The following is a 20,527-nucleotide window of genomic DNA, read 5'->3' on the forward strand; positions in this document are numbered from 1 at the left end:
AATCAGACGCTTACCCATGGCCTTACCCCCCTCACTTCAAAGGGATTCTTGGCTAAGCTGGGCCGCCCTCTCGACCAATCCTGACGCTTCCCTGTCTGGTTCTGTCTCAGGCACTCCTTTCGCCATCTTCCTACCATTGGAGTTCCGCTCCGTCCCCCAGTGTCCTCGTCTCCCTGTAGCTCGCCGTTTGTGGCCCCGCCCCCTACCTGCCGTGCCGCGTCTTTCTGCTTTCTCACTGCAGTTGCCGGGTGGCCTTGCCGTGACCAAGTAGTTTCAAGTCAATTCACGACGCCGCAGGGTCATCCGACCTGGGGGAAATCTGCCAATTCCCTGACCTCGGGAAACCGTGGAGCCCCGCCACGAGGGGGCTCTCGGGTGAAAACCAAGAGGCCCGGTGACTTCCCCACGAGGTCCTACGTGGGGGTGTGTCTGTGTATCCGTGTGAGGGGTTGGCGAGGGGGGAGCAGCGCCGGCAGAGCTGCTCCGTTGCTGTGGCATCACAGATGTTCGTCAGGCACACCGTCCAGCAGGTAAACTCACTCGGGAGACGTCGGCAACGAGTTGATGAAACATTGAGGACTTTTTATTTTATTATATCAGCGACTGGAACCACGCGCTACTCACTGGGCACACAAACGCACGCGGGCGCAGCCCCCATCGAGACTGCCACGGGACACGAACCCACGGGGGGCACTGACAAACAGCGCGGCGGCGCGGGGCGAGGCGCTTCCCTTGGGGTTTCCGGGCTGGGTAGTAAGCGAACGAGCGTGACACACACACACGACGCACACACGCCACGGTCAGTCTACGTCTAACGCTGTCCACCACTGCGGAGAGCGACACGCTGTGGCCGGAGCAGCAGCAGCAGCCTGGGGGTGCTCGTGGCGCCTCCACGGCAAGCAGCCGGACCCCCTCCCCCCCGCCACTGCCCCCAGGGCGATGTGGGGCAACCAACGTGGGTGACTGGGCGGGGGCGTGCACCCTCACCACAGAGCAAAGTCACCAAGGACACCACATGGAGTCACACTCGGGGAGTGTGCATGCGTGAAAATGTAAAGGGGGACAGGGCTTATTTCTGACTACTACGGGATACGGATTCCCGACAATCCCTGGGAATGCTTTTGAGGCACATAAGCCACACGACTTCCATGGCCTCGACCGCAGTTTGAATGAACGTCGAGAAATTTGAGCTGCTCAGTACGCCACAGTTCAGTGCATCCCCCCCACCCCCTCCCAACACAGCCAGTGGCACAGCAGGGACCCCCTTGGGAGCAGCTGAGGGTCTGGGTAAAATGGGGAGGTGAGAAGTTAACTCTGATTTGCCAAGGACTGCCCCCCTTTAAAGATAGGCAGTTTACTCGCAATGGGCCAATAGTGTTTGGCCGCAGTCCTGCAGGACAGGGATCGTCCCCATCGATAGCAAGCATCAGAAATGGCAAACACTGCACGCATGAGCCATGGCCAGGGGCAGGCAGACAGGGGCCGTCATCACCCCTCGTCGGAGTGAACACCAGATCACTGTCGCGTCACCAACAATGCCCACCACCCCTGGCGATCCGAGTGACGGTGCCGATCGCTTCACAAGCAGCACCACCAGTTCCCGATACAATCGCTCTCAATAACGGCATGGCCCCCCGGAGGTGCTCGTCATTATTGATGACGTTTCCGCTCGTCTCACCTGCTGCAGAGGGGGCGGAGGGCGCCGCTCGGCCAGATTTACAAACGGATCTTTCGTGTCCTGACGGGGATGCGCAAAAGCACATTTGGAAATTGTGAGAATTTTTGTTGCTTGGAAATCCGATTTGAATTCCTGAGCCTTCCTCGGCCGCCCGCCGTGCCACTGGCTTCACTTATTGCACTCAATTCAAGCAGAATATCGCGGTGGATTTGTTCCGATACTCGGCAGTAAAACTCGAGGCAAGCAACGTTGTTCTCACGGCCATACAGACACACGCACGGACGCACGAGTATTACAATACAGTACACAGAACTTATAATAATAATAATAAATAACGCACGGGTGAGCACGCACAGAATCGACGCCCGCGTAAGTGGGGTCGTGTCTGTAAACTAGAACGTAGGACGAGTAGAGCCAGGCAGGCCCCACGGCGCGCTTCAGTGGAACGGGCGGCGGCGGTGGTGGCAACGGGAACAGCCCCGCAGGGCTGGGCAGCGACGCAGGGCGACAGCCACCTGTAGTCAGAGATACTGCAACACGCAACGCGACGACGGGGGACACGCGTGAGTAATACGACACTGGACACGGGAATACGACACAGGGACACGGGGATAATACGGCACAGGGACACGCGTGTAACACACATTGCCTACGGGGCCCATAGGACTTTAAAAAGCATGCAGCTATCACGCAGCATGCGACACGACTGTGTCATGCCTCGGCAGGATGAAGCCTCATGTGCGATGCCAACCCTAAACATAGAAATATATACACGCGGTGCCAACCTACACACACACACACACACGGTGCCAACCTACACAGACACACACACACGAGTGGCAGTAACATACACGGTGCCAACCCATATGGAAACTGGCCCTTGTTGTAAAGGACTCCACACCTGCGACCCCATTATCATTTTGTACCGGCGTCACAGACCATTCTACCATTTCACTATGGTGTTCAGGCCATTACGATGACACCAATCATTATCATAATACTGTACTTTACCATTCTCTCAAGGTACAAAGACCAAACTAGCTCAACAACAAGATTGGCAGTCAACCGCAGGTAAAAGACAGCGATCGGGTTGGCATGCGTGAGGAACGTTGGTGAGAGCGAGTGGGGAAATAGCGGCGTGAGCGACTGTGTCCGGACAGAAGAGTGGCAACGGGGCATCCACAGGACTCAAACGGTGCCAAACGCAGGAGCCTCACAGCACCCTCCCATGGCCAGAATGGAGCCCAAATGCAGCGCGAGGTTCTGAGTCGTCGATCTTCCCCACTCACGGCGATCAACTCGCTCGGCCAGCGGACCAACGAGAGCCGCCCCCTCGTCCTCCTTCGCGGTCGCTGCGCCAGGCCGCGTCAAACGCGCCGTGGCCTCCGCGCAGCGCCGTGACGCACGGGCAGTGCCAACTCCCCGGTCACGGCTCGAGGCAGCCAGCGCAGTCCGATGCTCGCGTGCGGGGACAGCGCCGCATCTGCCAGCAGACTTCCCGCGGTGGCCGCACAATGTGACGTTGAGCTAAAGAGAAGGCTTACCAAGGGACGCGTACTTGAATTAGAAACGCATGCTGGAGACTTGCGGAAAGCTCCACAAGGTGCGACGCAGTCCACCGCGCCGTCGCTGGGAGCGCGCGTGTCTCCACGCGCGGTTGACGCGGCGGGCGAAGCCGACGCGCACGGGCGGCCAACATCACACAAATTGATCCCCGCGAGGGTGGTTCGCGACAAAGGCAGGTTCAGAATACTGGCAACAACCCACTGCTGGAACGCGAGAGGCTCACGTCCGCAAACACCGTTCAACAGCTCAAGGTCTGGCAATTAATTAAGCGGCTGGGCCAACTTCAAGTCGAGCAAAGGGAACGGCTCCCATCATCAGCCCCGCCGAACGAAGCTGCCGCAGCGTAGGCCGTTTTTCCATAGCACTGATAATGCACGCACACTTGCCTGCTCGCCGTGGCCGTCCGGGACCCGTGTCTTCGAATGAGATGCAGAACTGAGCAGGCTTGCGTGGCCATGTCCCACACAGCGCATCATCACAACCCGGCTGCACCTGCCGCCGATGCCTGTACTCAACGAATGGCGCCCTCCTCATGGCGGTACGTGCGTGCCGCGTTGTACTGCGCACGTCCACGAGCTCTCGGTCGAAGTCGTGCTTCAGCCGATTTAGCATTCTAATTGTTACCGCGCAGCTGGGCAGAAACATCTCTGGCTGACCTGTCCAAGAATGACCGACGCTACGCTTGCACAGAGGCCTCCTGGTTAATCCAGGGTTCAGCTCTACTGCCGTGCCTGCCTGGTCAGGGGTAGCGGTTGAATTCCCACTCCCATGGCCCTGGTCATGGCTAGGGGTCGCGGATAGGGGTCACTGCTAGGGGTCACTGCTAGGGGTCACGGCTAGGGGTCATGGCTAGGGGTCGCCGTCGGAAACACGCGCAGGCAACCACCTTGGACATGGAGCCCCGTGTGGCAACACCGCTGGGCATCGAGCTGTGAATAACGATGCCACTGCCGCTCATGAACGCTGGGAACATGGCGGCTCGCTGGCTTTTGGCACGGACGAACACAATGGACTCACACCTAGGGTCTACAGCGACGTCGTTTTTTTCCTTTAAGCATTTGGTGATCGCATCGGTAGCACGCACGTTAGTTTGAACGCCCCGTTTCAGTTCAGGCTAAACCTCTCTCCCACGACTACATCTACGACTACATCCACACCATTCCGTCTCCATCTCCACCGTCTACCCACGCCTCAACATGTGCTCACAGTGCTGTGCCAAATTTTAGAATACTGCGCCCTTCGCCATCGTTCTCTTGGCCATTCACTTATGAATATATAATACTTAATATTGTTGGCGAGAGCGAGGCGACGATGCCTTAACATGATTCACCAACCGTGTCGGGTGGCCGGAGACGTACAACGGGGCTTCTCTGCGGGCGGACGCAGCCGGCGAGCGCAACACTCGCACGCGCCACAAGGGAACGAGCGATCTGCCGCAGAAGCTGAGGACCGTAGGCGACTGCAGAAGTAGCTCCGATATCGACCCGCAAGCTGAGTGCGACGCTCGCGGCTGTGGACGGCGCCTGCCCCCCACGGAGCCGTGGAGGGCGCGGATTGGACGAGACACGCGCACCACGCACGGCGTCCTCGCGTGAGCCACCCGTCCACTTTGCCACGCCACCCGGGCCCCGGCGATTGGTCCCCGCTCGGCGACGGAACAGATCCCGCGTCTCTCCCCCCTCGCCGCCCCGGCAGGCGCCTTGACCGACTGAATGCAACAACTTCGTCCCTTACGGCCGCCTCCGCCAGGCTCCATTTCGCGAGAGTGCGGTGGAGAGACGCTCAGTTTGCTTGTAAATACTTTAACATTTTCATTCAAGAGACGACATAAGACATGCGGCGACAAACTACACGCTACGTCTCGCCGCACAGTGCGGCTAGGCCCCCCCGCTGAGGGGCTGCGCGGCTTGGAGCACGTTAAGCACCGAGGAAATGTAAGCAAGATCAACACTTTTTTTGTTACGGAATTGTTCATCCCGGGGGGGCCTAGTTGGCTCCGCTGTCTGAACGCCACATAACAACCACCGATCGCCGATCGCAAAGGCTTCCGCGGCTCACGGCAGGAGCGCTCTGCTTAAAAAAATTTAACAAAGCCTGGGCCATCGGACCAATGCTCAGATTTCCAAACGTCATGGCTGCTTCCAAACTTTCAGGTCGGGCTTCGAGCTCAACAGCAGCGGCGCATCCCTTGGGTTCCCAGCCCGGTGTCGTGGCCGTCAGAGCGCGGTGTCGGCGGAGGTTCGAGGTCACTTCAGGCGCTGGGTGACGTTGGCCAGGGCCACGGCAAAGGCCTGCACGGCCGAGAACGGGGACTGGAAGTCGAGGATGTAGGCGTTCCCGTCGATCCTGCCGAACTGCATCACCTGCGGCGGCACCGCGGGGCAGCGTGTCAGCGTCGCTTCCCCCCCACCCCCTCGCACGACGCCACTCCCGTCCGCGAGTCACGCAAAGATATAAACGGGTGTGCGAGCGCGCGAAATCACAAACGTGAACGGGCGTGTGCGCGTGAGCAAGCGTTTGAGAGTGTAATTGCTTGTATGATAACATGTGATCGCGTGTGATTGTATGTGATAGTGTGTGATCGCGTGTGATAACGTGTGATAACGTGTGATAGTGTGTGTTAACGTGTGATTCCCTGTTATAACGTGTTTGATAACGTGACCGCATGTGGTAACGTGTGTGATAATGTATGATCGCGTGTGATAACCCGTGTCATAACGTGTGATCGCGTGCGACCCCGTCTGATAACGCGTGTGATAACGTGTGATCGCGTGTGCGAATGAACGCGTGCGTGAGCCGGTGGCGCCGACCAGTTTCCCGTCGAGCTCGATCTGGAAGTTCTTGGCCGACTCCTGGGTGACGCGGCCCCCGAAGTCGAGCTGGTAGACCTGCGTGGCCTCGTTCCACAGCGGCTGCTTGTTGGCCATGACGTACACGAAGCCCTGCGTGCCGCCGCCGCCGCCACCACCGCCGCCTCCGCCGCCAACCCCGGCCCCGCTGCCGCTTCCCGCCGGGCGGCCCCCCTCCTCCCTGTCGCTGCGCCGGCCTGCACGGTAAAACGCACGTCACTTACCAGGGAGCTCCCGACGGGGGGAGGGAGGGGAGAGGAGGGGACAGGAGGGACGAGAGGGATAGGGAGGGGAGAGAGGCATGGGAGGGATGGAAAGGACGGGAGGGAAAGAGGGACAGGAGGGAGGGAAAGACGAGGAGGAGGGAGGGATGGGTAGGAGGGAGGGAGGTTGCCGCTACCTTTGGCCTCGTCTGCCTCCATGCCACCCGCTCCCCGTGCCCCCCGCTTGCCCTTCCAGCCCTTGCGGAATGCGGGGCCCTGGCTCGAGGTGAACTCGTCCCCGCTCACCACCACCTCGTGCTCGCTCTCCGAGCTGTCCTGGAACTCCCCGCCGCCCCCGCTCAGGCTGCCGCTGCCCCCGCCACCGCTGCCACCGCCGCCGCCCTTTGACAGCATCTTCTTGCTGGACGGGGCCTTGGCGACGGCGCCAGCCAGCGGCTCCCGGCCTAGCGGGCCCTTGCTGCTGCCTCCGCCACCCTTCTTCTTGTCCCCACGGCCGGCCTTGGGACTCGCGAGCAGCGAGTTGAGGTCAGTAAGCAGACGCGTGTCCTTGCGTGCGCCTGCATCCCCCGCAGACGCACAGCACGGTTTGTCAAGAGGTGGGAACAAAGCGGAGATCCCCCCGCGTAGCCCTTAATAGACCATTGGGGCAAGTTCTGTTAGCAAGTGCCAGTACCAAACCGGCTGCTTTTGTCAACTCCAGTGTTGATGTTTACATACCACACCAGGTACTCATTAAGGCTGAGTCAACCTGGGGGAGGCGCATGTTGGAATATTCCAAAGCTCGTGTAGCCGAAGGGGCCATGTGGGTGGTGTCATTATCAATGGGAGACCATGCCCAATAAAAGCGGCTGTGATTCCATAACCACCTGGGAGTTTTAATCTTTGCCAAGTTCTACAAATGCAATTGTCAGCAACGCCGACACCACGGCCTCTGGCGATGTCACAGTCCCCCCATCTCCAAGGACGAGAGTTGGCAGCCGTAACCCTGAGCTACAGTTATGACGCGTGGTGTTCTCTGGGAGCTGCCACGCTAGCCCAGGGCAAAGTGAAACGTTGTGATAGTAATGGTAGAGCCTCCGTCTCATGGCGTTGTTTGGTCTGCAGACGGTACGGCTCTGAGACAACGTAGTCACGGAACTAAAGACTAGATTTTAGTACTCATGTTAAATTCTGGGGTCACCGACACACTCCGGTCAAGATACAATTTAACTCCATCCCTGTGCTGGGCACCCAGGGACTTAGGAAATATTTAATATTTTAATTGATAAATGCCCAGGTGCCCGGGACATTGTATCTGAGCCAGAGTGTTTCGGTGAGCACCGTACGAACAAAACCAACGCCTAAGTGACCAGAGCTCTAACGCAGCTGGGTTGCGATGGCACATCAGGTGACAAAACCTTCCGTGTCCTCAGATTGGTGAACCTGGACGATGTCAGGCTGCCCCTGCGAACTTCCACGCCTTCTTACCTGGCTTGTCAACCCGGCAGGAGCTGGCGCAATCCGCTGGCATCATCTCCCCATAGCCGGGGTCGGGAAGCCGCGCCCCACCGCACATGGCCTCGGCCCCTGCCAGGCCCATGATGGTGCCGCCGGCCGCGGCATCAGCTCCTGCAGCACCTTGGTGATGCTGCTGCTGCTGATGCTGCTGCTGATGGGGATGATGCTGCTGATGCGGCGCCGGCTGTCCCCGCTCTCCGGCATGCGCTGCCCGGGCAATGGTGGCGTAACGCTGCGCCAGGTCCGTGTATGACGGTTGCACGCTCACGCTCGCCCGCGGTTCTCCGGTCACCAAGATGTTGGGCCGAGGCAGCGTGGCGTAGTGGCCGGCCGCCGGGAGGCATACGGCCGCGGCGGCGGCAGCGGGTGGGTAGTTCATGGCGAGTGCCTGCCGCGGCACCGTCACGCCGTCGCCGTACGGCACCGCCAGCCCGCCGGTGTCTCTGCTGGTGTAGGCCACGGGCACGGCGGCGTGGCGCGTGGCGGCACCGCCGCTACCACTGTAGTTGTGCTGGTATCGGGCCATGTTGGTGGGTCTCATGGTGGCATAATATTGGGCATTGCCACCGCTGAGCGCACCGCGAGGGCTGCTCTGGGATCGTTGTGCTGTGGCAGCTACCGCTGCCGGGAGAAAGTTTCCGGCGTGCTTGGCCTGCGCTTGGTGTGACGTCGGGATCATCGTGCCATAGTGCCCGGCTACAGACTTGGCCCTGCCGCCCTGCTGCAGCCACTGGTCTCGTGACGGGTTCAGCGTCTGCACGTCCCTATAGCACTGAGCGGGCTTGCTCACCGCGGAGCCGCCGTCTCGGCCGGGAAGTTGCGCGGACTTCGGTAAGGCCGGAACGCTGGAGACCTCTCTCTTCAGCGTGTCCGTGCCCATCTCTCTCGTGGCGCCGCGATGGCTCTGGGCAACTTTGGTGGGCGCGGCCGCAGGCATCTCTCCCGACGAGGCCCTGCGACCCTCCGATGGTTTGGGGGAACTGGTGATCGGCACGGATGGTCCATCCGTCTGGCACTCCGCCGGCTTCTTGGCCTCCACGCTCCCTTCTTTGCCGGCCTCTTTGTGATGGCCCGGGTCCGCTTTGGCCACCGCTGCTGTTGCTGCTGCGGCCGCATTTTCCTTCTTAAAGGATTTTTCAGATGCGTCATCCTCAGAGAACGCCCCGTTCACGTACTCGGTCTGGTCGCGGCAGGGGTCGGCCGGGCTCAGCAAGCTGTACGAGGACTGTGAGCTCAGCGGCGAGATGCTGACAGAGTGCACGATTACAGTGCTCTGCTTCTGCTGTTGCGGCTGTTGTTGCTGCTGCTGTATTTGTGGTGGCTGTGTCTGCTGTTGTTGAATCTGCTGTTGCTGTGTCTGCTGTTGTTGCTGAATCTGTTGTTGTATTTGCTGCTGCTGCTGAATCTGCTGTTTCTGCTGTTGCAACTGTTGCTGCTGTTGTAATTGCTGTTGTTGAATCTGCTGCTGTTGCAATTGTTGTTGTTGCTGCTGTTGCAATTGTTGTTGTTGCTGCTGTTGCAATTGTTGTTGTTGTAATTGTTGTTGCTGCTGTTGTTGTAATTGTTGTTGCTGCTGTTGCTGAATCTGTTGCTGCTGCATCTGTTGTTGTTGTTGAATCTGCTGCTGCATATGGTGCTGTTGCTGTTGCTGCTGCAGAATACTTTGCTGCTGCTGTATTTGTTGTTGTTGTTGTTGCTGCGATGGCTGATGCTGCTGCTGCAGCTGGTGTTGCTGCTGCTGCATCAGCTGATGCTGCTGCGGTTGCATTTGCTGTTGCTGCATCTGTTGCTGCTGATGCATATGCTGCTGCTGCTGTTGTTGTTTCAACTGCTGCTGATGCAGCTGCTGCAGCTGCTGCTGCTGATGGATATGCTGCTGCAGCGCTTGTATTTGCTGCTGGTGAATCTGGTGCTGCTGAATCTGCTGCTGGATTTGCCGTGTGCTCGATTGCTCCATCGTTTTGGTAGCCGTGGCACCGGCACTTTGCCCCACATAGGCACCGTGATGGCCGCCGTTTCCCGGCAGTCTGGCCTGCTGCTGCTGCTGGTACCCCTCCCCCTTCTGTTGCTGCTGCAGCTGCGGCTGGGCCTGAGCGTGCTGCCCCTGCTGCGGTCTCAGTTGACAGGGGCAGGTCTCTGCGGAGAAGGCCGCGTTGGGAGCCTTCGCCTGCGCCGTGACTCTCTGGCCGTCGCTCAGCCTCACCGACTGCCCCGAGCTTTTCGAGGGCAGCGTGTTGGAGGCGACTCTCTGCACTGGGTTGGCGGCCCGTGCGTACTGCGCTGACTGGCCCTGCAGGTTAAACGCTACAGGCGCCATTGCCGGCTTCTCGCTGCCCGACTTCACGAGATCTGTACTCCCTCTTTTCACCGTGCTGACCCCCGGCTGCTGCTGCGGTGGCGGCGGCACCACCGGCTGCTTGCCGCTATCGTGGAACTGAGCCTGATGGAGGGCGGCGACGTTGCCCCCCTGGTATCCGGCGCCGGAGGCTTGGAAGGCGGCGTTGGCGTGCTGGTAGGAGACCCCCGACGGCTGGTGGCCAAGCGTCGCCGACTGGTAGCTGGCGACGGCGGGGGGGTGCGGCGGTGCCAGTGGCGCCGTGGCCACGCTCGGGTGCGCCGCCGCCACTGGCGCCGCCGCCGCCAGCCCCGTCGGCTGGGCGGGCGCCTGCGACGTTTGACCAAAGGGAGAGACGGGAGCCTGGGAGGAGGAGAAGGGAGGCGTGGGCGGCTGTGCGGAGAACGGGGACTGCGGGGCCTGCGGGGAGAATGGGGACTGCGGGGAGCTGGGAGCGGGCCCCGGGCTGCGCAGGCCGTACATGCTCTGGCTGGTGCGCACCCCCGCGACCCCCGCCCCAGAAGTGCTCCCCGTGGAGGCGCGGGGGCGGCACACCTCCTGGACATTGCCGCTGCTGTCGAACGTAGTGATGCGCTCGTAGCCCAGGCTGGCAAGCGGAGGGCACGTGCAGGCCAGCCCTGCCATTTGCTGCTGCTGGGGTTGTTGCTGCTGCTGCTGTTGCTGCTGCTGCTGCTGAGGCTGCACAAGGTGCTGCTGCTGCTGCACCTGTTGCTGGGGTGGATGCTGCTGTGGTTGCTGTTGTGAGTGCTGTTGTTGGTGCTGTAGTAAATGCTGCTGCTGCTGCTGTGCATGCTGCTGCTGCTGCGCATGTTGCTGCTGCACGTGTTGCTGCTGCTGCTGTTGATCCTGCAGACTCTGGGGAGTGAACGTTGTGGCGGCACTGGCTGCAGAGGGCAGCCGCAGCGCCTCCCCTCCCTTGCGGATGTGTGCCACGGCCACGTTGTGGTCGCTGGTGAAGCCCAGCGCATCGCGATCTGACAGCTGCTGCTGCTGCTGGTACTGCCGCGACAACAGCTCGCTCTTGGCGGCCGTCTCCTTCTCCCGGGCCAAGGCTGAGGCCGCCGCCGCCGGGACGTGCGACTGCATGGCCTGCTGGCTGTATGCCGTCAGCTGTATGAACTGCGTCTGCTGTATGTGCGTTGTCTGCTGGCCGGCCTGCGAGTGGAGCGCCTGCTGGTTGAACTGCGTCTGCTGGCTATGCAGCATGGCTTGGGCGGTGAGCTGCATCTGGTGGAGCATCTGCTGGTTGGGGAACGGCACGTGCTGCGCATGCGGAGGCGGCGCTGGCTGCTGGGCATACGCCTGTGCCGAGCCGCTGGTCCTGCCAGGGTGGTCCGCTCCCCCGAAGATGGCCTGCCCTGGCGCGGAGTTGGAGTTGCGCTTCAGTGTGCTGTAGTGCTCCGCCTCGCCACGCTCCGACGCGGAGGTCGCCGCCGCAGCCGCCACCGCCGCCTGGTTGGTGATGACGTCGAGCGGCCCCACGTGACCGCTTGCCCCGCCGATGGACGTGCGGTGATTGGCCAGCATCTCCCGCTGGGCGCTCTGATTGGCCAACTGGGTCTGCGCCGCAGCCCTCTGATGGGCCAGCATGTCCAGCTGGGTGTTTTGGTTGGCCAGAACTGTCTGCACCGCCCTCTGGTTGGTGAGCTTCTCTCCCGGCGCCGACTGGCTCACCATGTGCGCGTGCGCCGCCTTCTGATTGGCCAGCACGTCCATGTGCGGGAACTGACCCCCGAGCACCGCCTGGGCCACCCTCTGATTGGCCAGCGTGTAATCGACCTGCGCGTTATGATTGGACAGATTCTGCTGCGCTAGTCTCTGGCCGCCCAGGGCGTCGTACTGCACATTCTGAGCCACCTGAGACAGCCTCTGATTGGCCGGGACCTCCAGCTGCTGTGGACTGTGGTTGGAGGCCGCAGGCTGGCCCGGCCTCTGGCTGGTCAGGATGTCGAGCTGCACATTCTGATTGGCAAGCAGGCTCTGTGCCAAGCCGATGTTCTGCGTGGGAGAGATCGACTGGGCCGAGCTGAAGATGGGGGCGATGGGGATGTTCATGGAGCACGGAGGACTGGGCTCACGCTGGCCTGAGGCCCCGGCCACTGCACAGAGACACGGGGAGCAGAGATCAGGAGGGGGTGAGATAGAGAGGCGGGTTCAAGTTGAAGCACTCGTACACATGGCACACGCAGCATGAGTAAACGCAGCACGTGTAAATACAGCACGCAGCACGTGTACACACAGCACACAGCACGTGTACACACAGCACACAGCACGCATTGTACGTGTACACACAGCACACAGCACGTGTACACACAGCACACAAATGTACGTGTACACACAGCACACGGCACGTGTACACACAGCACACAAGTGTACACATAGCACGTGTACACACAGCACACAGCATGTGTACACACAGCACACAAGTGTACACACAGCACGTGTACACACAGCACACAAGTGTACACACAGCACACAAGTGTACACACAGCACGTGTACACACAGCACACAAGTGTACACACAGCACACAAGTGTACACACAGCACACAGCACGTGTACACACAGCACATTGCACGTGTACACACAGCACACAGCACGTGTACACACAGCACACAAATGTACACACAGCACATTGCACGTGTACACACAGCACACAGCACGTGTACACACAGCACACAAGTGTACACATAGCACGTGTACACACAGCACACAAGTGTACACACAGCACATTGCACGTGTACACACAGCACGTGTACACATTGCACGTGTACACACAGCACACAGCATGTGTACACATTGCACGTGTACACACAGCACACAGCACGTGTACACATTGCACGTGTACACATTGCACGTGTACACATTGCACGTGTACACACAACACACAAGTGTACACATTGCACGTGTACACACAGCACAGGTGAGGCACAACACATGAAGGAGCAGCAGCCATGAGGCAGGTAGGGCACAGCATCACGCGTGACACACAGGACCTACGTATGCAGAAAACATTAGTTCAGTTCAAGTTAAATTGTTTAACCAGGTCAGAACTCAAGAGGATGGTTTTCATTTACAAGAGTGACCTGGGTCACCCAAATGACAAAATAAATAAAAACAAATTGCAGCAGTGTAGCAAACAGAGCTACTACCGTTTAATACACCTGCAGCAATAACCGGGCCTGCCTGCCCGGTGAGAATCGCGAACTTCTGGAACAGACGGCGAAAGCGCCACCGCTGAGCCGCCGCATCACCTCCCTGAGAGGGGGGGCTCCGAGGAGATGGCAGCGGGAGCCTGGGGGGCTGGGGGGGGTGTGTGGAGGGGTCATGGGGGGGGGGGCAGCCGTACCTGCGCCCTCGTCCTCATCATCGCTGAAGACCCCCGGCGTGAAGGCCGCCACCGACACGTAGCCCTGGGTCTGCTTGCGCACCTCCGGCAGGTAGATGGTCATCTGGCGAGGTTGCAGGTGGAGTAGGCTCGTTTTGTAGATCACTGCACGGGGGGTGGCCGACAGAGCAACGAGATTCACACAGAAACAATGCTGTACGAAAACATGGCAACCCTTCTATACGACATTACTGCAACACACGAAAACATAGCAACACACGACCACACACAAACACAGCAACACTTCCACACAAGAGCACACAAACACAATGTCGTGGAGTTAGGTCATGCGGTGTTAGGTTGCTGTGTTAGATCATTGCGTTAGGTCATTGCATCAGGCCACTTGGCGCCAGCTTGCATGGTGTTAGACGGTGGCGTTAGATGGTAGCGTAAGGGCCGTGTGGTGTCAGGTCATGTGCTGTCAGGTCATGTGGCGCCAGGCCATGTGGTGTAAGACCGTGTCGTGTTAGGCCATGTGGTGCGATGTCATGCGGCTTTAGGTCACGTGGTGTCAGGTCGTGTGGCCTTAGACCATGCGGTGTGAGGTCGTGCGGCGTGATGCCGTGCGGCGTGGTTGTGCTTCTCACCGGCGCCCAGGTTGGCCGGGAGGAAGGGGGCGAGCCCCACGATCTTGAACTTGGTTCCCCAGATGTTGGACGTCACTTGAGCCAAGTAGTTGTGCTGCTGGGGACAGCACGTTGCTAAACAACCACCTCACAGCCCTCACTCCCCACCGCTCTTCCCCAGACCCAGAAAGGGTTCTTGTCTACGAGCATCTGGCAGTTCACTCGCATTGGTTAAAGCGAACCTGACTGCTGAGTCAGAGCTTTCTTGAGCTGAACGAATACTGATGACAAAAAAAATAACTCCCAGAAGGCCGTGTGGGGGAGAGGCGGTGGCAGTGTGGAGGGGGGGAGGAGAGGTGGGGGTAGTGATGGGAGGCCACGTATCACCTGAAGGCCGTCGTCCAGGTAGAGATCACGGCGGCCCAGGCTCGGCGACCCCAGCGAGGGCTTGCGGATGGGAAGGCGCGGGGATTTGGCGCCCTCCTGGCTGCACCGTGTCAGCTTAGGTGAGCGCCGCGACTCCATGTTTATCCTGCGGCCGCGCCGCACAGAGCAAGACGGGGACGTGGGCTCCACAATCGGGGTGAGGAGCGAGGGTGAGTAGTGAGGGTGTATGAATTAGGGGCGAGGTTAAGGAGTGAGGGGCGAGGATGAGGAACGAGGAGCGAGGGTGAGGAGCCAGCGGATTAGGGGCGAGGGTGAGGAGCGAAGGGTGAGGTACCTTGGGAGGCGGGGCGAGCGGCTCGCCCGCGAGGTCTTGGGCGACTTGCGAGCGAGGGCCTCCTCACCCAGCTCAATGTCGCTCGCGTCCGAGCAGTTGCAGCTGTCGAACACGGAGCAGGCAGCACCGCACACACCCACCTCGTCTGCGGTGACACGGCAACACACGGTGACCGGCGCTGCAAAGCACAGCAACCGGCATGCGTTCACACAGTAACCAGCGCATGTCATGTGGTTAAATCAGCAGAGACACACTCATGTATGTGTCTGCACTGTGTTTCTGTGTCTCCCTGTCCACGTCCCCCTGCCCACATCACCCTCCCCGTGTCTCCCCTCCTGTGTCTCCTCTTTTTGGGTCTCCCTCCCTGTGTCCCCCCCACGTCTCCCTCTCTGTGGGTCCCTGCCCATATCTCCCTCCCCGTATCTCCATCCACGTGTCTCCCTCCCCACGTCCCCCTGCCCGCACGTCCCTCCCCGTGTCTCCCTCCCCATGCTCAGGGCCCCCTTCCCTCATGTCTCCCTCCCCGTGTCTCCCCTCCGTCCCCCGTGTCTCCCCTCCGTCCCCCGTGTCTCCCTGCCCGCACCGAGCCGCCCGTCGGTCTTGGGGTCGAGTATGACAAACTCGGGCCGCAGCTTGCTGACGCGCCGGCCCTTGAGGATGGGCACGAGGCCGCCCAGGTGCTCCAGGAACAGCACGTAGGAGGGCCCGCCGCCCTCGGGGTCTTCGTCCACGCGGCGGATCGTGCAGTGCAGGCGCTCCTTGCCACCCGGCGGGTAGCTCACAAAGTCACGCAGGTTGCTGGGGTCTGGGATCGGGGGCTGAGAAGGTGAAACGCGCCGCTGGATTCAAGTCGTGCCAAGCATGAGGGTGCAACGGCGTTTCTTGAATTGAGCGAGGTTGTTGGGATCCTTGGATGAAACGCCCCTTACAAATGTAAATGATTATTAAGAGCTTGGGGAGATTATGGGTGGAGTTGATTCCGAATGTGGAACAGTGCAAGGAAATATGCAGAAAGAAAAGTGATGTGACTTGCAGTGCGGTGAGAGGGTGAGTGAGTGGGTGAGCAGGTGGACAAGTGGTTGATTGAGTGAATGAGTTAGTGAGTGAGTTGGTGAGTGAGTGAGTGGGTGAGTCAGTGAGTGAGGGCGTTGTTATGACCTGCATTGTAGTGAGAGAGTGAGTGAGCAGGCGAGTGGGTGAGTGTGGGTGTTGTTGTGACCTGCAGCGTGGTGAGTGAGTGGGTGAGTGAGCGGGTGAGTGAGCAGGCGAGTGGGGGTGTTGTTGTAACTTGCAGTGTGGTGAGAAGGTGAGTGAGTGGGTGAGTGGGGGTGTTGCGACCTGCGATTTGGTGGTTTAGGATGACAAACTCGGGCCACAGTGGATGAGACTAAACACTATGGGTGAATGAATCGACGGGTGAAGTTCAGGGGAACGGTACCCATAACGGTAGCGATAGAAGAGCGACAAGGAGGCGACTAACCACTGGTGAGCGAGCGGTTGGAGTGAATCGGTGGCTGCTGGATCATCAATCACCCCGACTGCTCTACGGTAAACTCTACGGAGTGCAGTGAGGCGGGAGCTCGGTGTTCAACCCCTCATGTGGCAATTGTGGCCCAAGTTAGTTCTTTGTACAGCAGTGATCATCCTTGAGGCTTAAAGGCACACGGCTCCAACGCGTCTACACTAGGCCCACGCTCACCAAGTTGGCAACGTTACTGGCGTGGTCGAGAGGGCCGAGCGTCCAGCAGAGGGCGCTAGGCCACCTTCAAGTCTCGGCCAAATGACACTTTCCCTGCATCGTGGCACCATTACAACCCACACTTGGCAGTGGCTGGCAAGGAGCGCTCGGGTGTCTATGTGAAAGGTCATGGAGCTGTGTCCGTGCCCAATCGTTGTCCAGGCTGGCTCACAAACTCAATAAAAACACTAACTATTATACTCTTTTTATTTTACCAGGTAAGGCCCCACTGAGCAAAACGGTTCTTTTCAGAAGTGACCTGGCCACGAAGTGGCTGATCATCACGTGGAAATTTATCGAAGTCAAATACTCTGAACACGTGACGTTGATTCTAAATGTGGAGGGGAAAACCAGAGGACCCAGAGAAAAATCCACACGATCATGAGGAGAGAGAGAAAGACAAATATACAGGCGTCAGGGTTGGGATTAAACCTCCTGCATACCAGGCGAGGCAGTTAACATCTCCAAGCCACCGTGGCGCTCTGCCCATGTGGCAACTACATGAGTGTCAATCGGGCTGTCCATCCCAGCACTCGCCCGCAGCGATGTACAGGCGAGGACCCCGGCGAAGCGCGTTAAAAACACCAGCACTGGGGAGGACAAGGGGGTTGGGGCCGGGTGTGGCAATGACCACCCCACACCTCCTCATGCGCCGCACCGGCTTTCATCGCCGCTCGCTCGCAGCGATTGCACCCCCCGCCCCCCAAGCGTCCGTTCGGGGGGGATTGCACGGCGCGCAATTACCTTGATGGTGGGCGTGAAGGCGGAGAGCAGGTACCCGGCGAGGCGCGACGGCAGCGCCAACTTGGCGACGGCCTTGTCGTCATGCAGGGCGGCCGCCAGCACCTGCTGGCAAAGCAGCTGCAGCGTGGCGACGCCCACCTCCACGCGCGCCACCTGCAGCGCCGGCCCCGCCGTCACGAAGAGGCGCGTGTCGCGGTGGCCCCAGCACAGAGACGAAATGGGGTGCTGGGCGCCAGGGACGGGGGGACGAGATGAGACGGAGACGTTTGGGTGAATGGTAATCGAGTACGCGGCGGTGCTGATGTTGTCGTTCCTATGGCGCAGCACGGGCGATCGTCACGCGGAAAGGCGCTGCTGTGGTTCACAGGTGCAGTCAGCTGTAGTTTCGCAGTAGGGGGGGGGGCGACGTTGCTGCTACGTGAAGTCCAAATGGAGTAATTTGCACTACATTTTCAATATTAGGATGTTTGGCCAATGCCAGTTACATTGTGTGTTTTTAGCTATGGGAGGAAACCCATGCAGAACAGGGGGAGAGAACATAGAAACGCCACAAGATGCCCGAGTCAGGAATTGAACCCAGACAAGGCACGAGCCTTACTACTGCACTGCGCCGTGCCCACCACTGCGCTTCCACCCTGGGCCAGTGTTTATCATCGATACAGGAGTTATATGCATGTATTCAAATAAATATAATGTAGGAATTCATTTATAACATAGATAAGATGACGGTGGTGGTGGTAGGGAGGGACCTGCGTGGCCACGTCCAACGTGTAGATGAGGAAGCCGGCCGCATTGTAGAACTTGACGGCGTGGCTCCGTGAGAGCGAGAAGAGGCCCGGCAGCTCGGCAGGGAGCCCCTGGCTGGGCTGCTTCTCCTGCCCCGCCACGGCCAGGATGTCCCCCGCCGAGTTCCACTGCGCCGTCACGTCTACACACGCGCACACACACACGCGCGGATCCCACCGACACTCATGGGCCGCTTGGCGCACGTGTGGTTGATGAACACTTATTGGGCACCACGGTGGCCAAAATGTTACTACCTCGCCTGGTATGCAGGAGGTCGTGGCTCAATCCAAACCCTGACGCCTGCTGTATATTTGGAGTTTGTATGTTCTCCCCGTGGTCATGTGGATTTTCTCCGGGTCATCCGGTTTTTCCCTCAACGTGAGTTTAACAGTATTTGCTTGCTTTAAAATTCCATATGATAAGCCACTTCCTTGAGCTATCATTTATGGCCAGGTCGCTTCTGAAAAAGCTATACAGCTAAGTGGGCCTTACTTGGTAAAATATAAATAGTTTTAGCAAAGTTTAGTTTTCATGAAGGCCAAAATGGGGCACGGGAGGGTGGTGTGGCTAGCAACACACCAGGCCACCTTATATTTCCACGGTGCTTCTGTCACACCCCAAGGCTCGCAGAAGAAAACCCTGCACGGAAAATGTACAACACCTTTGAGGGCAGTCTTGACGAGTGTGGGCGTCATGTCGTCGTAGTTGTTCATGAGGCCCACGTCACCCGAGCCGAACATGACGGTGAGCAGTGTGCGCGGGCCCTGCAGAGGGGCGCTCCACTCGCCCGATGGCCCGTCTGGGTGGATACACGGCGAGATGCGGGTGAGACATGGGGGACACACGGAGAGACACGGTGGACACACAAGGGGACACGGGGGAGATGTGGCGAGATGCAGCGAGATGCGGGGAGAAGCCAGGAGACAGGGAGACACAGGGAAACACCGCAAAGTCAATACAGGCACAAACAGACCACACAAAGTCATGAGGACACATGGACATGGGGAGACAGGAAAACACAGATGAAGTTTGTGCAAGTGTGAGTGTGTCCGTGTATGTCCTGTTGGTCCCCCTCTTAAAGAAGGGGGACTGCATCGACTGTAAACGACAGAGGCATCTCCCCTCAGTGTGCAGGGAAAGGTCCTGGCAAGGATTATTCAACATCGCCTTGCCAGGCATGCTGAGGAGAGGCTTGTGGAGCCCCAATGTGGTTTCAGGCCAGGGAGGTCCTGCACAGATATCATATTTTCTGACCATCTGCTACGGCAGAGGTGCAGGGTATTACAACAAGACCTTTATCTCTGCTTTATTGATCTCGTCAAGCCCTATGATGCCATCAATAGGCCTTGGATATTGGTTGTTCTTCGTGCTTTCGATGTCCCTGACTCTGCTCACAATCATTAAGGACCTTCAAGATGGTGGGCAGGCCCAGGTAAAACTATGGGGCCGGGAGTCAGAGTCATTCCCTGTTCACCTTGGGGTGGGACAGAGATGTCCTCTGGGTCCCACATTATTTAACATCTTTTTCGACACATAGTTCGTCAAGCCTTCTGTAGCTGTACCAGAGGAATTTCCATCTGGTATAGATACAATGGGAGGCTGATCAATGCCCGGGTGTAGTCAAGGGATGGCTCCCTATTAGTCAACCATGTTATGTATGACGATGATCTGGTGATTGCTGCTCACTCAAAGGAGGAGTCGGAGGCACTGCTGCTGAACCTGGAGCATGTTACTAAGAGGTGAGGCCTTATCATCAGCCCCAGTAAAACGAAGCACCTGCCTGGGTATGTTGTGCCATCAAACACTCCACCCCCTAAACTCCCCATTGGTGATCGAGCAGTTGTGGAGAGAGTGGACCATTTTCCATACCGGAGCAGTGTCCAGGTCCAGTTTAACAGCAGAGGTCTCACTCCAAATTAGTCAGGCAGCATTATCTTTTGTTTGGCAGCGTAACGCTGTGTGGAAGCTACCTGATCTGTCGCTCCACACAAAGCTTTGGGTCTTCTTGGCCACAGTCATGCCATACCTTTCTATGCTTGTGAAATGTGGACCCCCGAAATGGAACATCTTTGCTGGTTAGAAACATTTAAGCTTGCCTGCCTACGATCTATCCTAGGTTTAACTAGGCTAGATTGTGTGAGGAGCTCACAAATCCTTGAATGATCTGGACAAAGTCTCATCGGTGAGCTCTTCCAGCAGGCAAGGCTGTGTTATCTTGGTCATGTAGCCCGCATGCCCATCCACCACATGCCCAAGCGGCTTTTGTTCGACCGGATATATGGGGCTAAACTGGCGCACCACAGGCAAGAGAAGAGATGGAGTGATGTGGTACTGGAGGATGTGGAGCTGAGTGGACTTGCCGATGACTGGTACCAGCAGTGTCAAGATCGGCCTCAGTGGAGGTGGCCCGTGAAGG

General features: G+C 58.8%; 1 protein-coding gene across 3 annotated transcripts in view; it reads right to left on the bottom strand.

Moving 5' to 3' along the window:
* Positions 1-567: 567 nt before the first annotated feature.
* TULP4 (TUB like protein 4) overlaps positions 568-20,527 on the bottom strand; it is a 55,318-nt gene continuing 35,358 nt past the window's right edge. The window contains exons 6-18 of one of the 3 annotated variants that reach the window (XR_013640104.1): positions 18,773-18,910; positions 18,075-18,253; positions 17,326-17,550; positions 15,427-15,661; positions 14,844-14,988; positions 14,510-14,654; positions 14,144-14,240; positions 13,518-13,661; positions 7,785-12,269; positions 6,494-6,874; positions 6,055-6,290; positions 2,968-5,607; positions 568-2,208 (exon numbers count right to left, since the gene is read on the bottom strand). Coding sequence is in view for 2 of the 3 variants with exons in the window: in XM_078877203.1 (XP_078733329.1) it covers positions 5,491-5,607; positions 6,055-6,290; positions 6,494-6,874; positions 7,785-12,269; positions 13,518-13,661; positions 14,144-14,240; positions 14,510-14,654; positions 14,844-14,988; positions 15,427-15,661; positions 17,326-17,550; positions 18,075-18,253; positions 18,773-18,910 (6,527 nt within the window). In the remaining variant the exon portion in view is untranslated. Of the gene's footprint in view, positions 5,608-6,054; positions 6,291-6,493; positions 6,875-7,784; positions 12,270-13,517; positions 13,662-14,143; positions 14,241-14,509; positions 14,655-14,843; positions 14,989-15,426; positions 15,662-17,325; positions 17,551-18,074; positions 18,254-18,772; positions 18,911-20,527 lie in introns of all 3 variants that reach the window. The other 2 variants (XM_078877203.1, XM_078877204.1) reach the window with 2 other exon arrangements.

This window comes from Lampetra fluviatilis, chromosome 47 (genome assembly GCF_964198595.1).
Source record: "Lampetra fluviatilis chromosome 47, kcLamFluv1.1, whole genome shotgun sequence".
NCBI lineage: Eukaryota > Metazoa > Chordata > Hyperoartia > Petromyzontiformes > Petromyzontidae > Lampetra > Lampetra fluviatilis.